Source organism: Pan paniscus, chromosome 10 (genome assembly GCF_029289425.2).
Source record: "Pan paniscus chromosome 10, NHGRI_mPanPan1-v2.0_pri, whole genome shotgun sequence".
Lineage (NCBI taxonomy): Eukaryota > Metazoa > Chordata > Mammalia > Primates > Hominidae > Pan > Pan paniscus.
This window is the reverse complement of record NC_073259.2, coordinates 27,912,218-27,929,969: the sequence shown is the minus strand read 5'-3', so window position 1 is coordinate 27,929,969 and position 17,752 is coordinate 27,912,218. Positions and strand designations below refer to the sequence as shown.

General features: G+C 39.6%; 1 protein-coding gene across 14 annotated transcripts in view; it reads right to left on the bottom strand.

Annotated features, from left to right (window-relative positions):
- The window catches only part of GRIP1 (glutamate receptor interacting protein 1), a 726,419-nt gene that overhangs the window by 82,510 nt on the left and 626,157 nt on the right, over positions 1 to 17,752 (bottom strand). For all 14 annotated transcript variants that reach the window (XM_057299399.2, XM_057299402.2, XM_034935486.3 and 11 more), the window contains one exon: positions 7,287 to 7,367. In XM_057299399.2, coding sequence (XP_057155382.1) covers positions 7,287 to 7,367 — 81 coding nt within the window. The remainder of the gene's footprint in view (positions 1 to 7,286; positions 7,368 to 17,752) is intronic.

Genomic DNA, 17,752 nt, shown 5'->3' with positions numbered 1-17,752 from the left:
CAAAACCACAATGAGATACCATCTCACACCAGTTAGAATGGCGATCATTAAAAAGTCAGGAAACAACAGGTGCTGGAGAGGATGTAGAGAAACAGGAACACTTTTACACTGTTGGTGGGACTGTAAACTAGTTCAACCATTGTAGAAGATAGTGTGGCAATTCCTCAGGGATCTAGAACTAGAAATACCATTTGACCCAGCCATCCCATTACTGGGTATATACCCAAAGGACTATAAATCATGCTGCTATAAAGACACATGCACACGTATGTTTATTGTGGCACTATTCAGGATAGCAAAGACTTGGAACCAACCCAAATGTCCAACAATGATAGACTGGATTAAGAAAATGTGGCACATATACACCATGGAATCCTATGCAGCCATAAAAAAGGATGAGTTCATGTCCTTTGTAGGGACATGGATGAAGCTGGAAACCATCATTCTCAGCAAACTATCGCAAGGACAAAAAACCAAACACCGCATATTCTCACTCATAGGTGGGAACTGAACAATGAGAACACATGGACACAGAAAGGGGAACATCACACACCGGGGACAGTTGTGGGGTGGGGGAAGGGGGAGGGATAGCATTAGGAGATATACCTAACGCTAAATGACGAGTGAATGGGTACAGCACACCAACATGACACATGTATACATATGTAACAAACCTGCACATTGTGCACGTGTACCCTAAAACTTAAAGTATAATAATAGTAAAATAAAGAAAAGCCTGATGCTATTCTGATTATTTGATTATTGTTTATATTATTCTAACACATTGTATGACACCCCATCATGCCCTGCTGCTCCAGCACCACAACCCTGTAAGATTACTGCTTCGTCCAGTGTTCTCAGATCTCTTGATGACAAGCTTTTCTGTGGGTATTTCCATCCATAGGTACGGACCCATCATTTTGGAAATAAATCCCTTATTTCTAAGACATTTATACAATTATTTCTTTAATGTGTTTCTTTCCTCTTTCTTTCTGTAACACCTATTACTTGGATGTTGTGTCATTTGGACTCAACCTGTATAATTTTCTCATCTATTCTAGATTCTTCATTTATTTGTTGTTCTAATTTCTGAACTTTTTCCTTAACTTTATTTTCCAATATTTGTATAGAAGTTTAGTTTTTTTCATTTCTGTCATACTCTTCATTTTCAAGGCCCACTTTTTTCCCCCTCTGAACGTCATTTTGTAATAGCGTCCACTCCCTGCTCACTTCATGAATGCAATATATTTGTTGCTAATGATGTCAATGATAGGTTTCTCTTTGTTTGGTTTGTTTTCTTCTTCCTGCATGTGCTAATTCTCTGATTTCCCCCTTTGTTTCTGGTGACAGCCTTACACATTAGATTCTTCCTCAAGTGTGCATTTTTCTCTTAGCTGTCTGTTTATATTAAAGAGTGTGGTCCTAAAGAGCTGTTCAAAAGCTTGGTGTACCCAAGTAGGGCTTGTGGACTGTGGGTCTTAAGTGTAAGTTGAGGCCAGGCTGTTTATTTGGGTCAGATGGTCCTGATTTTTCCTACCACTTGAAGGCTATTAAACTTGGCTATCTGGCTTCTTTAAGCTTCCTGGGGGAAGAAGGCTCTCAGTCTCAACATTCAGTATGCAAACCTTCACCTAATTTCCATTTTTAAAGCAGTACTGCTGCATTCGGCTGTGTGCTCTCAGTCCAAAGAACTCTCTGTTGCATGCTTTCCAGAGAATAAAACTGCAGGCTTCTGCCAGGGTAGGGGAAGGGTACTTGGGAGTTGGAGAAGGCATCTAAAGACTAAGGTCATTCTTAGCAGTCTTTTAACCAATCCTCCTGCCTTAGGATTTTCCATCAAATGTACTTCCCGAAGTTTCTGGTCCCTGAACCTCTTTGGAGTACAGGATAGAAATTAGGCTCATTATCAGCTTCCCCTCTGCTTCTTTAGTTAAATTCATCTTTCTTTATCTTCTTTGCCAAATTTGGTTGCTGTTGTCTATTTTCCTTTTCTTTTTGTCCTTATGAGTTTTTGCCCTTTGAAAAATCTTATATTGTCATTTAAAGTGGAGTGTAGGGTGGGAGAAGAAGTAAAGGCTTGTGTTCAAGCTACTGTCTTTTAGAAACAGAGCAGGGACCCCTCTTAGGAGCCTGCTGAGCACCACCCCCCAAACATAGAAGTATAAAAAAAATAGTATTTTCAAGGGAAATTCCAGGCACCTAGGTAGGCTTGAAAAGTCAATTAACAACCCTATAAGCAAGAAGATACAATACTGAGAACTTAAGCAATAGTTTCCCAAGCAAGTCAGCATCACAAAGCATTTTGGTTCCCCATAGAAACTAAAAGATAATATATTAACATATGTTCTTACGTTGTTTTTCAGAAACCTGGACCCACACCAGATGGAAAATGCTGACCACCATTACATAGACCTCAGAGATCTCATGGAGATAAGGAAGAAGTGAGAACTGAACTCTACCGTTTTTTGTTTTAAATTTCTTCCTGAGAGACCTGGAGAGAGTCACGCCTAAAGGCCACACCTTAACATTCCTTTTTTGCTGATCCTAAGTTTTTAGACAAAGCCCTGCTTCTTTAACCAACTGCAAATCAAAAAAAATTCTCTGAATCCACCTATGACCTGTAAGCCCCCACTTTAAGATACCTGCCTTTTGGGGCCAAACCAATGTAAAGTCTCCATGTATTGATTTATGACTTTGCCTATAACCTCTGCCTTCTACCTTTAAAAACCATCTAGGCCATCAGGGAGTTCAAGTCTTAAGCATTAGTTGCCCAATTCTCCTTGCTTGGCACCCTGCAACAAATGCTTCACTTTCTCTCGCTGAAAATCCTAGTGTCACTGTTTGGCATTTTCTGTATGCTGGGCAAGTGGACCCAAGTTTGGTTTGGTAACATTTTGACCTCAGAAATTTAAAAACCACTCATCATCACACACACACATACAAACTCTTAATCATTCAGCTTTACTTTAATTGCAACCATATACATCATACATGGTAAGTAAAACAAGTTAATTGATTTGAAATGGAGCAGTGAGTAGAGCTTTTTACTGCAAAGTTGGCAAAATAACAGGAACCAATCTCTTCTAAATATACTTTAAAACTTAGGGGAAAAATGACAGATTTGTTGTGCTTGTCATCACAAAGGCTGCTTCATGATTTTATAAGAAAATAAAGCAAGCCTTTGTTCCTGCAAACAATTCAGTCAGAACTAAAAAGGAAAGCCAGTGAATTCACTGTACTCACAAAATACTGTCTTTTGCTTTTCTGATATAGGATATAGGGAGTTTCATCAATCAGATGGTGACAGGGATGAGTGGTGTGGCGAAAATAAAGCCAGTGCTAAGTCAGAGACAATGGGTTTGGATCCCTGCTTCACTTTTTATTAGCCCCTGGTCTTTGGGCAGGTTACCCAGCTGAGTTGTTCTTTCCTCTTTGTAAAATGGAGATAGATGTCACAGAGCTACTTTCAGGATTAAGTAAGAAAACACATAAAATTGCATAGTGCCATGCCTGGTACAAAGTAGACACAAACCCCTGTAATAAAACCTCAAGGGAAAACACCCATGTAAAAAGGACTTTACTGATAATGGGATGTGACAGAGACAATCAGGATTCGCTGACTCGAAAGAGAGGTGGGCTGTGAGGAAGGTGTGAGCTCTGGGATTTCTGACTGGTTAAGGTGTGGAGGCATCAGGATGTGACTTCCAGTCCTGAACTGCATCCTTCTGCTAGGCTGTTCCACTTTATTTGCTATAATAAATCACTCTATATTACAGCAATAACATCAATAAAAGCAATGCCTGGTGCTAATATGCTGCAAATGTGTCATCGGAACTTAAGAAAATTAGTCTGAAACTGCTCACTGTGTCTAAAATCAGACAGACTCATTTCTCAGTCAATTAGGTATGAAGAGTGAGCTGTAAAGGCTCTGGTGGTATGCTTCCAGAGATGAGGGGCTGTTTCTTAATACTTAGAGCTTGCACAAGGTGAAGACGACAGAAAGAGGACTTGGTATAGAGATAATGAGAAGAATCAAGTCCTTGCAGCACCTCGGTTTCACTAACAGTATCCATGTGTGTCTGAGAAGAGGGTTCCCAGATTTCCTTCTTATGTTGGCACTAGATTTTGTGGGCTGGAGCTGTGCTTAAAATATTTTAGCAGGCATGGTGGCTCACACCTGTAATCCCAACACTTTAAGAGGCTGAGGCAGGAAAATCGCTTGAGTTTAGAAGTTCAAGACCAGCCTGGGCAACACAGTGAGACTTTATCTCTACAAAAATTTAAAAATTAGCCAGGCATGGTGGCTCATGCCTGTAGCCCCAGATACTTGGGAGGTTAAAGTGGGAGGATTGCTTGAGCCTAGGAGGTTGAGGCCGCAGTGAGCCCTAATAGTGCCGCTGCACTCCAGCCTGGGTGACAGAGTGAGATCCTGTCTCAAAAAATAAAACATAAATAAATAATATAATATTTCAAAAGGCTCTGTGTGTAAAGTAAATAATGACGAAGATCATCATCATTAATGTTTGTTAGGGTTCACAATGTGTTTAAGGCATTTTACATATAGTAATTCATTTAATCTTGTCAACAATGCTATGAAGAAGGTAATATGTACACCATTTTCTAGATGAAGAAACGGCACAGAGAGGTTGAGGGAATCAGGGCATGAGACAGTCTAGGCTCTGAGTCCTTGCTCTTAATCATTTTCTAAGTCAGTCTTTCTTCTGTCTATGCATCAGCCTTTGCACAAACATTTATATTCATTTATCATCTCCCTTGGAAGCTCATTTCTTGGAGTACATAGTGCTTAGTAAAACATTTGCTGGTAAAGCTTCTTATTCATTCACTCAGCAAACGGAGGCATTATATAAGCACATTGTATGTCAGGAACTGTGCTAGGCCTCCGGATTTTACTAACTCATAACAATGAAAATGGATTCTGGCCTTTTTTTTTTCTTTTCTTTTTTTAAAGAGCAAAGTCTGCTTTGTCATCTGGCAAAATATGAGTATTTCCCATGAGGAGACACAAAAGTCAGCATGGTGGTGATGATTAGTTGCGCAAATGGAGCTGTAGCTCTAGAAGAACTGACAAGCATGTTTGACAAGCTCATGTATCATTTCTCTATCCGGGAATAGCATAACACTTTCAGCTTCCATGAATGCGTTTGCCTGTGGCTGGCTAAAATGCAAGCCATCTTTATGGGGGTTTTTAGATTGTTGCCATTATTGCTACTAAAACCCATTTTAGAAGTAAAACACTCACGCAAAACAAAACACCATCATAAAGCATAATATTAAATGATTCTTCATGTGAATAAAACAAATATTTTGTAGTTTGTGTACAAGACTACATCTCAAACAAATTAGCATATAAATTTCTACTTTTTAATACGAAATACACCATAGGGTATTTTTAGATGGATACTTTCTGACTAAATTATATTTTTTATTTATATCAATTTGTAACTAAGAATACATCTATTGTATAAAACAAAATTAAAGACAATATTCCTACTTAAAATTTGAGAGTAAAATAACTGTGTGGCAGTGGTGATAGAAGCTTCTGAGGAATAGATGACTTCACAATACCAACCAGCAGGAAGCATCTAGAAGGACAGGGTGTATATTCTTAAAATTTAGCATAGGGCTTAGAGCATGGTGGACACTCAGAATGCATTTGTTGAGGGAAGGCAGAAGAATGAAAGAATGGAAGTGGGGGCAGGGTTTCTGTGTACAGAGGCAGGTTATATAGTGCACAACTCCAAGACGCACCACTCCCACAGCTAGTTCTGACAGAATAAATGAATGGATTGGAATAAACAAAAGAGAATAACCTTAAAGTTGCATGAGGGTTTGCATGCAGAAGCCATCTTGAGCCCTAAATATGTTTGGAACAGTAAATTCTGATATGCTGTCTTAATTTTAGTAGCCCTAGTTGTTGACACTATAGTGACATACCATCTTTGCTGCATAGTGAAAAAACTGAGAGGCTAAGTGACCCAATTAAAGGAATAAATGACTTTAGGAGCACTTAGGATAGTGCTGGAGTCTCTAAAATCCCATTCCATCTTTCTACTTTTCTCCCACTAGGTCACATTAGGGTTTGGGGGGATCTAGGCTCTCTCCCATATATGTGGCTTCTTGCTCTTAATATTTATTTTGAATTGCAGTACCGTTCTTTTTAGTGTTGCAGTAGATATGTGTGGGTTATTGGTTATAAATAAAATTTCATTTTTCAGTATTAAATTTGTATCGTCCATGTTGAATCAGACAGCACCATTTCATACTGCCCAATTGAGAACTTGTATTTATTTTTTGCCTGAACTACTGACAGAAATGCTATCCAACAGAGTGCAGTGAGGCAATTTTATGTGGCCTCATCACTCTTTCTTGAAGAAACCAGCTCTTGGTCACAGTCATTACCTCTACGTCTCCTTTGGTCTTTAGGCATTTAACATTTGCTTCATTTTCTTGGGACATTTATGGATGCATTTAGTCTATGGATATTAAAAGCCCCCCAAAACCCTCAATTTCCATTCTATGAAAGTCCATTGGAGCTAACACTTTCAAAGTTGTTTTTACCAAAGCAGTTATAAAACTAAAGCCCGAGGAAAGGAGGGAATTGAGTACATTTATATGCTCCACTTTTCTTTCTGGTTCAGTTTTCCGGACACTGTGCACTATGGAGGAATTCAAGGATTTACTTAAAGTAAGAGACATTGTTTTAGTCTTGTGAAAAGGATTATAGATGCATAGTGGACAGATGGGAAGATAGTCTTAAAAGTAAATAAAGGTAATTTTTGTTAAATAGATTATAAAAATTTACAATACACTGAATTAATATACAATATGCTAATAATATATATTATACGATATACTAATAATTCACAATATAAAATGTAGAGAATCTATATGCATCTATCTCTCATCTAATTATTTATCTAGTTGTGTGAGATACATGTTTATCTCACCGGGACTCATCACTTGCCAAGCACTGTACTAGGTATATAAATATGGATTTTATTCAATAATTAAAACAATCCTATATTTTCTAGCTATCCTTATTTTCATTTTACAGATGAAGAAATATAAGATTGGAGAGAGTTTGAGTAACTTGTCCCATTCATACAGCCAGTAAGTGCTGGAGGTGTGACTGACTCCACATTTTTGTATCATGATATAAAAACTTCGCAAAGACATATAAAACATTTGTTACACCTGCAAACCATTTGACAACACAGTTTTCTAATGCCTTTAAAAATTATTTAAAAGAAATAACTTCTACTTACAACTTATTGTTATTCCAAGTTCCACATTGTGCTTCTTAGGCAGCTTTACATGAAATGTTCCACTACTTGGGATGACAGACTCTAATATCAAAACAAAAAAGAATGTGTTAATAGAACACTGAGGACTGGAGCACCCATCAATAAAAATGCATTAGGAATACTTGTATCATAATCATATGTAGCTAAAACTGTAGGAACTGAAGTAAGATGAATGTCTTTAAAATCCTGGTAAATTAAGCTCCTGGTGATGAATACACTTCCTATCCACAGGCAACTGTGCATAATTCACACCAACAGTTGAGTTCAGTATTTCTCAAGTGTGATGCATGCACCATCTACATCAAATTTACCTGGAATGGGAGTTACAAATAATGATTCCTGAATAATTCCAATCTATGAATCAGAATCTCTAAAGATGAGGCCTAGAGATCTCTAGGTGAATCTCAGGCATAGTAAAGTTTAAGAACCTTAGGTCCTATTATTATATTCTTTCCACCCCCAACCATATTTTCCAAGAGCGTGCTATTCAGTAATTCTTCCCCCCGCCTCCACCCCTATTTATTGTTTGAAGGTACCTGGGAAAACAGATTTCAGGAGAGATGTCAGTTTGGTGTGATGGTTGCCGATTGGGCAGTGAGAGTGGGTGGAGAGGTGCCTTAATTTGTAATGTGAAAAGTACAATTAAAGAGGTAGAATCAGGAGTGACATTCAAAATATTTCACAACCAAAACAGTACTGGTTATCAATCAAAAAGACTAAAACAACCAATCAAACTAGATGCTGACCACAGAGTTGGAACACAGGGACCCAGCAGATTCCAACTACATTAAATGATCCTTTAGTTTCTGTATAATGAGGAGCTTTTAGAGATTCCAGAGAGGATCACAGGGCACTGGAAGGGAGTGAAAGTGGGCTCAGATACTGGCCAGTCAGTATAGAAGTAAGCTAATATCAAAGCAACAGAGAGAGAACCAGTGTATGCTGGCTGAATCTCAACGCAGGACAGAGCTAAGCTGATTTTATCCAGACCTAATTAATGTCTGAGAAAGGAAGAAATTGCTACAGATTCTTAAATATACTCTTCTTAAAATTCCTTAACAGTCAGAAAGACCTTTACTTAATGATAAGGTTAAAATGGAAATATCCATTGAAGAGATAGCATCTATTCATGCTAACTTGCTAATGACTATAATCCTTTCTGATGGTTTTGGAAAGAAGTGGGGAGAGGCTTCAGGAACAGTGGAAACTTTAGCATAAGCAGAGGATTGTGGGATGGGTGAGCTATCCACTTGGCCGGCTTGATCAGCTTGACTCAAGGCAGGTGCCTATCCGGCACACAGACAATTAACCACAGCAGAACCATTAGGCACTCAGGCCCTTAGCTTAATTTACTAACCACATAGTTAACACATTTGAGTCTGTGCAAAGTGGAGGTGATGGTTAGGATTGGATTCATGGAAAGAGAGAGAGGACTTCCTTCTTTGTTTGGCCTTGAATTGCTCTTCTTGACCTCTCATCCTTTCTGAGGAAAAATTCAGGTATTAAATGTCTCACAAGACCAGAATCTGATTTTTCAACTCAGAAGTTTCGCCATACAGTGTTAAACTGGAGCGCACAATAGAAATTTGATTTCCCTGGGCCCGCCTAGCTTTTAGAAAGCCACCTATGAAAAAGGATCCCCAGACTGGCCCTCTCAGCATCAGTGGTGCTATGGGGTCTTCCTTCTCTGGGCTCCCTCCTTCGCTCTGGTTTTTATTTACTTCAGAGGGGAGCGAGGCAATCAGCTGCCTTTCCCATTTCCTCCCTTGACCAAGTGAGTGTCACGGACTGAGTTAACACCTTTGACTTTGGGGTTGTCTTCAGCTAACACTCTCATGGGCCAGGAAGTGAATCCACATATATTTATTTGTTTATTTATTCACTAAGAATTTGTATCCTTTCAATTTCTCAGTAGGACTTGAGATAGAGCAAATTATTTCCCACAGGAGATTTGAAAAAGACTGGCTAATCTGAAAAAGAGAAATGAAGTAGGTAAAAAACCACTTAGGTGTGCTTTACTTCCTGACTTTAGGAGCTGCAAATGTCACAAATATTTCCTTACAAAATATTTTTCCAATCTATGACTTTCCTGAGTCCTCCCCATACTGCGCTTTAACAACAAAAGGCTAATTGCCACCTTCCTTCTACCTTCAAAGTGACAGTTTAAGAATTTGGAATTAGCATGCACACTGGGGGCAGAGAGGGCCTTTGGAAGTGGCCAGGTTTTGCCCATATGCACCAGCAGCCAGTCAGCAGAGACAAGGAAGAAAGAAGCAAGTGTGTATGAGGAGAGAGCCTGTACCTGGCCTTGACAGCCATTGAAGTCAGGTTCTAGCCCTTCCTGGCTGTGAAACACAGATTGCGCTTCCAGTGAATGCCTCTTCTCTGATTAAACCAGGTGGAGTGCATGTTTCTTGCTGGCAACTGAAAGATCCCTGATGAACACATTGATTCGGTAGAGGAAATGGGATGAGGGCATGCAGAAAGCCTCCACACAAGTGTTTACGGGCATAGCAGAAAAAAATGATTTGATTACTTGGATAAAGCACACAAATGGCCCATAAGTAAATGTGCATGAAGCATCACTATTTGTAGAACTCATTTCACAAACGTGTGACCATTTTTTTTTTTTTTTTTTTTTTGGAGACTGGTTCTCACTCTGTCACCCAGGCTGGAGTACAGTGGCACAATCACAGTTCACTGCAGCCTTGACCTCTGCAGGCTCAGGTGATCCTCTTGCCTCAGTCTCCCAAGTAGCTAGAACTACAAGCACCTGCCATCACGCCCAGCTAATTTTTGTATTTTCTGTAGAGATGGGGTTTCCGCCATGTTGCCTAGGCTGGTCTCAAACTCCCGGGCTCAAGTGATCCGTCCACCTCAGCCTCCTAAAAGGCTGTGATTACAGGCGGAGCCACTGCACCTGTCCTACCCATTTAATATTTTCTGTTTTAAGAAACAGTTCTCTGTGAAAGGAGAGGGGAGCATACACATATTTGTACATGTGTATCTGTATATCTGTATATGTATATAGCATCTTGCCCATGATGCTAAGCTTGTGTAAGTGAGGTCTTTGAAACACAAGGGCCAGAAAATGCTGTTCTAGAATAGTTACTACAGCAACATTTTGCTTTTATAAATTTTTAATCCAGGGAAACTTGACCAAGATTAACATTGTTAATGACACTGCAGGAGATATTATCACTTCCTGGAAAACAGTAATGAATCACTTCTGACTACATGAGATTTGAAATATTCATAATGATGAATAAATATCAACTAATAAATCTCTTTGATCAAGCTGCGGCTTCATTTTAATCTTTAAATGCCAACATGATTTATTTTATATTTGTTATTTTTTCTTTATATAATTGTTTGGCTGCTAAAGCAAAGGCATATTTAATTTGGGGTTTCTTAAAGAAACACTAGTAAAGAGGAAAAGGTCCAATATTTGGAAAAACAGCAGGTTTAGAGGAAGTACATAGAATCTAAGAACAAATGATGTTTATTTTGTTAGACTCGCATGTAATTATTTTGTACTTCCCTGATTTTGCTTTATCTTTGTTAATGCTATAATTAAAAACACATTTGGGTAAACAAAGGTCTCCTTCTTTCCAAGTGGTCTGCTTTTCTGCCTGGAGCATTCATTGTTAGCACAGTAAGATAACAACCACATCGTAATTCATCAATGCAGACACCCTTTGTGATGAACGTGAACGTTTAACTCCCACCAATGCAGAGAAAGGCACTGGGGGCTCCATAATGATGGCAAACATTATTTGATAGGATTCTCACCGAGACTTCTTTCCAGAACAAAGATATAAATTTTTTTCCAACAAAATAACTTCAGACTTAAAGTAGAAACTTCAGGTATTATTCATGATATTAGTTGGAGATGGGTGTTTAAAAGACAGTAACAAACAAGGCAAAATATAAGTTGTGCATATATTATGGTTACAGCTTTATAAAATTATATGTATGGTAAGGATTTTGGTAAGAAATATAAAAAATTTAAACATATTTATTAGCATGATGGGGTTATAAGCACCTTTTACTTAAAACAATTTCATTAAAGTTACTATGCTGTTTGTGCAGTATAGTACCTATATTTAAAGAGACAGATTTGGGGCCAGGCACAGTGGCTCACACCTGTAACCCTAGCACTTTGGGAGGCAGAGGCAGGCAGATTGCCTGAGCTCAGGAGTTTGAGACCAGCCTGGCCAACATGGTGAAACCTTGTCTCTACTAAAGATACAAAAATACTTAGCCAGGCTTGGTGGCACATGCCTATAATCCCAGCTACTTGGGAGGCTGAGGCACAAGAATTGGTTGAACCCAGGAGACGGAGGTTGATAGCACCACTGCACTCTAGCCTGGGTAACAGTGCAAGACTCTGTCTCCAAAAAAAAAAAAAAAAAAAAAAAAAGGAGAAAAGGGAGAGAGATTTGGGCAAAAATGAGTCAAGCTTTTTCAACCACTCCATGTCAACTTAAAATCACTCCATGTCAACTTAAAATCACTCCATGTCAACTTAAAATACTTATAAAATAGAGGAATTTGTCTCTGAGGTCCAAAGGTTTGGGAATTAATATCTGGTTGTGAAACATTTCTGAGGCAGAATTTTGGAAACGGATGGCTTACATCCAGAAAATTCGGAGTGAATTCAGAAGTACTGAACAGTCTTGAAACAACTCACACCCAGTGATTCCCCACCAATGTCCCAAGTTCTTGACTGGCTAGAAAGGATTTTTCTGAATCCAATAGTTTTCAGTTGATACCAGTAGGTTGGTAATGACTAACTAGAGTGTTTCATTGAGGACTATGATGCTGTATCTGGGCTCAGCGGGAGAATATCGGTGTCAACTAGTGATGTCTGTCATGAGGAAGGAACAACAAGATGGGAACATAGCTTTTCTTGCCCTATTCTGTATTATTGCCATCTATTTGAAGTGGGTTACTTTCTGGAACAATCAAGGGCAGTGGGAGATGGACTTACATTTCCTTTTCCTGTCCCTTATCAAGTAAGCTGGGTACTGAACAAAGTGGGTTTAACAGACACAGTTCCTATTTTTTAGGAGCTTAAATTTAAGATATTAAAGTATCCAATCAACAAATATTAAAATACACACATATATTCACAAGTAAATACTTAGATACTGCTTATGAAGAAGACTAAATTGTGCTGGTAATTTGACAACTGGAATGTAGTGAGTGGGTGCTGCTGAATGTTCTACAGTGCACACAATGTTCAACAAATCACCTCCCTGCAACAAAGAATGTCAGTAGGGCAGAGGTTTAGAACTCCTGCTCTAATTGCTTCATCCTGGTAACATCTCTTTGAAGAGTCAGTGCAATGTGATATGGTGAAGAGAGACTCCAAGTCAACCGACCTAGGTCTACGATTCACCCTGCTGTACGACCTTGGGTTTCCCCAATTGAGCCTCAGTTTCCCCATTTATAATGAATAAAGGTATTGGATTACAAGAGACATTTCACCACTAATGTTCTGTTATTGTAGTTAACAATAATTAATCATTAATGTTGTGTTATTGTAGTTATTGTACATTCTGGGGTTGCTGGACAGCCTTCTTTGAAAACCATATCTTCACCACCATCTGACCCATCCTTGAAAAGTCCTACTTGATTCTTCCGTGGTCACAGCTGACTAGAAGGGTAGGATACCAAACCTAAGCTGGGCCATTAGATTCTTTCTCCTGGGAATGAGAAATTAGAACTGGCTGGGTACTTTAGCAAAGATGGGACAATTACATACAATAAAAAGTCAGAGGAAACTTGTCTATAGGGACAAATGGAGCAGATATACAGAAACAAGCAGCACTGAGAGACCAGGAACCCCAGAGAAACAGTAGGGATGATCTCGGCTCCTGATGCAGTCTGAAGTTTCTGATCCCAGTTCTTCAGTAGAGCCAACTGCTCTCCACCCATTCGTTCACCGAGTATTTTTTTTTTTTTTTTTTTTTGAGACGGAGTTTTTTTTTTTTTGCTCTGTTGCCCAGGCCAGAGTGCAGTGGCATGTTCTTGGCTCACTGCAACCTCCGCCTCCCGGGTTCAAGTGATTCTCCTGCCTCAGCCTCCCTGGTAGCTAGGATCACAGGCACACACCACCATGCTAGGCTAATTTTTGTATTTTTAGTAGAGACAGGGTTTCACCATGTTGGGCAGGCTGGTCTGGAATTCCTGACCTCAAGTAATCCACCCGCCTTGGCCTCCCAAAGTGCTGGGATTACAGGCATGAGTCACCATGCCTGGCCTCATTCACTGAGTACTGACCAAATGAGAGCTTCTTGTATTCCAAGCAATACATTGGGTGCTAGGTGTACATTCATAAACAAAACCCACAAAGTCCCTGATTTCATAGGTTTTTCCACTGGAGGAGAGTGAAAATAAACAAATAAATATACAATATAAGGTCAGAGTGTGAGAATGGCTAAGCAGAACCATAAATCTGGGCAAGAGAATAGAGAGTGATAGATGGCCAGGGAAGGCTTCTCTGAGCATGTGACATTTGAGCAAAGACCTGAATGAAGTGAGCCAAACCACCCAAACATGACAGAAAGCAGCTACTGCAAAGCTTCTTCTGTGGAATTGTGCTTGGCATGTGCAATTCAGCTAGTTCTTACTCCCCTCCTAATTCTAAGTCCTGCCATCCTTCTGTGAGATTTCACTGCATGGCTGGTCCTTCCATTACACTGTGTTCCCAATTCTCAGATCTCTCCTGGTTGAGGATCTTTACCTCCACTCCACTTTTGCAAATCACCACCCTAAGTCTTGCTGGACCTTCTCTGAAATCCTAAACTCTAATACAGCACTTGGGCCTCAATCTCCTAGACATCAGCTCCCTCATTCCTTTCTCTCACTATCCCTTTTTCTTCCGGAAGATCTCTAGTTCCTTAAGTCTTCCCTTTTCTCTCAGTCTATCAGGCTGATCTATTATTGATTCCCATCTCTCCCACTCAGATTCTTTCAAACACAGTAGTGTAGTGTAGTGTAGTGCTGCAGGTGTGGCCTTTGAAGCCAGACTGCCTGGGTTAAAATTCCAGCCTACCATCAACTATGTGTGCCTCAATTTTCTGAGGACATAATCATAGTAATCTCTTCCATTGCTGTTATAAGAATTAAACAATTTGATGCACACACCACGTTTAGAAAGTGACAGGCCACAGAGCAAGCATTTGATAAATATTACCATAATAATTATGACGTTACTATCATAATTTTTCATCTGCTCTCCCAGAAGCATTTTGAACCTCCCTGACTAGTTCTTCTGTTGAACCTTCTCTGGAAACCTCAATCTCTGGCTCAATCTAATCATTCATTTTCTCTGCTCTTATTACATGGCAGCTGAGGTCTCCTGAAAATAAAAAACAACAACAACTTACTCCACTGTGTAGGCTGATGCTGCTCTAAACTTGAAGCTTCCAGACACTGCTTGAATATCCTTTTACAGCTTCTGGTTGGTTTCCTCATGCATTCCTCTGATTTGCTATTCTAAATCTTCATTCTTTTCAACCCTCGAAGCTGCTGATCTTTTCACCCTTGCTTGACAGTTCTTACATGAACCATCTAAAAGCCAGCTAAAAATGTATTTATATTCTCACATCCTTTTCTTTTCTTTTTTAAAATTATTTTAATTTTTGTGGGTACACAGTAGGCATGTATATTTATGGGTTACATGGGATACTTTGATACAAGTATGCAATGCACAATAACCACATCAGGGCAAATGGGGTGTCCATCCTCTCCAGTCCCCACACTTTGGGTTTCAAACAATCCAATTATACTCTTCTGGCTATTTTTAAATGTATGATTAAATTATTTTTTAACTACAGTCACCCTGTTGTGCTAGCAAACACCAGGTCTTATTCATTCTTTCCAAATTTTTTTTGGACCCATTAACCATCCCCACTCCCCACTATCATCGCTACTCTTCCAAGCCTCTGGTAACCATCTTTCTACTCTCTGTCTCCAGGAGTTCAATTGTTTTAATTTTTAGCTCCCACAGTTAAGTGAGAACATGTGATGTTTGTCTTTCTGTGTCTCACAACCTTTTCTACAAATTCATAAGAGGTCTTCTACCTTCTGTCCTGGACTTCTCTTTCTCATTCCTTTGTGGATCTGATTCCATTATTATCTCTTCTCTCCCTCATTCATGTCAGGCCCCAAACATGCTCAATCTCTCCAATCTTAACAAAACAAAGCCACAAAACAAAATAACACCCCTTTGAACTTTGAGTCTCTCACTATCTGTTGTCTCTTCTTCTTTCTCTACAGCTAAATTTCTTGACCTCACCAAATGTCCCCTGGGGCAAAATTGACCCCAGTTGAGAACTACTGAATAAAGGATATAATACAATATAAAATAGAGCAACAAGCACATAAGTAAATGCAGAAGTTCTCAAAAGAGGAGCCCACAATGGTGTCCAGTCTCTTTCATCCATTCAGTGCATTTTTCCGGCCAAACTCTCTTCCAAAATCCAGTTCCTAAAGCAGACAGCAAGCAGAGCATCTCTGTATTTGTCACTCTCCACTCATTCCTCAGCTCACTGCAATCTGACTTCTGCCCCTACTTCTCAGATCAGTTCATACTATGGCAATGTCTTTCTTCTTAATGGCCAAATCCAAGGGACATTTCCTACCTTATGTTACTTGAATTCTCCATAGTATATTTAAGCTATCAATAGTGACTTTTGTCTTGAAATTCTTTCTTTGGCTTCCAAAATGCCACCTTCTTTTGGTTCTCCTTCCATTTCTCAAGGTACACCTTCATCGCCTTTGCTCACACTTTTTTCCCTTTAAGTCTCAGTATTCCTCAGGCAGAGTCCCCTCCTTGGTCCCTTTCTTACTGCCACTCTTTCCTTAGGGGTCTCCTTTTTTCCTGTGACTTTAACAATCACTGCCATGTTGGTTATTCCTCGGTCTTGCTATCCAGCCCAGACCCTGAATCCTAGGCTCCAGGGTAATGCCTGCACTACTCTCTCCTGGGCCCTTCTTTCTGCATTCCAGTGGCAACCCAAATTTGGCAAGTCTATGTTTACCATTCAGCAGCTCTTTCTCTCCTATTTAGCTTTGAGCTCTTTGAGGATATGGATCCTTTCTATTTTCTCTTTCAATGATCTGAAAATAGTACAGTGCTTAGGCACCTAGTAACAGGTGCTCAATAACTGTCATTTGAATTAAGGAAGAGACATGCTTATCTTTTTTCTCTAGTATTAGCAGTGGATTTGCCAACTCATCTCTAAAATAGAATTATTTTTCCTATCTCCAAATTTCCCCTCTTCCAGTCTTCTCAGCTAAAGACATCACTGTCTACCTGACTGCTCACCCTCACACCTCAGGAGCCATTCATGCTCTTCCTTCTCCCTCATCTTCCATATCCAACCCATAAACAAGTGCTATTAGCTCTGCTTCGAGCTATGTCCTAAATTCCACTATCTGTCACCAATTCCAGCACTACCACTGTGTCAAGCCACTATCATGCCTTACGTGTCCAACTGCCACAATCTCCTAACTGGTTTTTCTGCTTCTGCTATTTTCCCCTCCCATGTCAGAAGGCTCTTTCTAAAACATTCCTCAGATTAGCTCCTCTGCATAAAATGCTCCATGGCTTCATTACACGTGGAATGTGATCTAAATTCCTTACCAGACACTGCATTAGTCAGTCTCTCTAACCCCTCTAACTCCATCACCAAATCCAAACCAAATCCAAACCCAACTCCCTTATATTGTTCCAGGAACAGCCCTTTTTGTTGTTTCTCCAGCAAGCTAATTGTTCTGGCTTAGGGTCTTTACATTGCCTACTCCCTTTCCCTAGAACGCCTCTTCCGAGAGCCTTACAAGGCTTACCTGTCTCAGCTTTCATATCCCTGCCCAAATGTCACTCCTTAGAGCATCAGCCTACAAAACTAGCTCCCCTAAAGTCATTCTCTAACCCTCTATGCTGCTGTATTTTCCTCAGAGCACTTATTCTCTAAATTTATATTTGTTAATTTTAATGAATTAATTTTTTTGAGACAGGGTCTCACTCTGTCACCCAGGCTGGGGTTCAGTGGTACAATCACTGCTCACTGCAGCCTTGACTTCCAGGGCTCAAGTGATCCTTTCAGCTTAGCCTCTTGAGTAGCTGGGACTACAGGCATGCACCACCATGCCAGGCTAATTTAAAAAAAAATTTTTTTTTAAGAGATGAGGTCTCCCTGTTTCCCAGGCTGGTTTTGAACTTCTGGGCTCAAGTGATCCTCCCGCCTTGGCCTCCAAAGTGCTGGGGTTATAGGTGTAAGCCACCACACTGGGCAATATTTGTTAATTTTTAAATTAACTTTCTATATGCTGCTGTAATATAAGCTTCATACAATATAAGCTTTTTAAAAAATATAAGCTTTTTTTACTTTCTTGTCTACTATTACATCTAC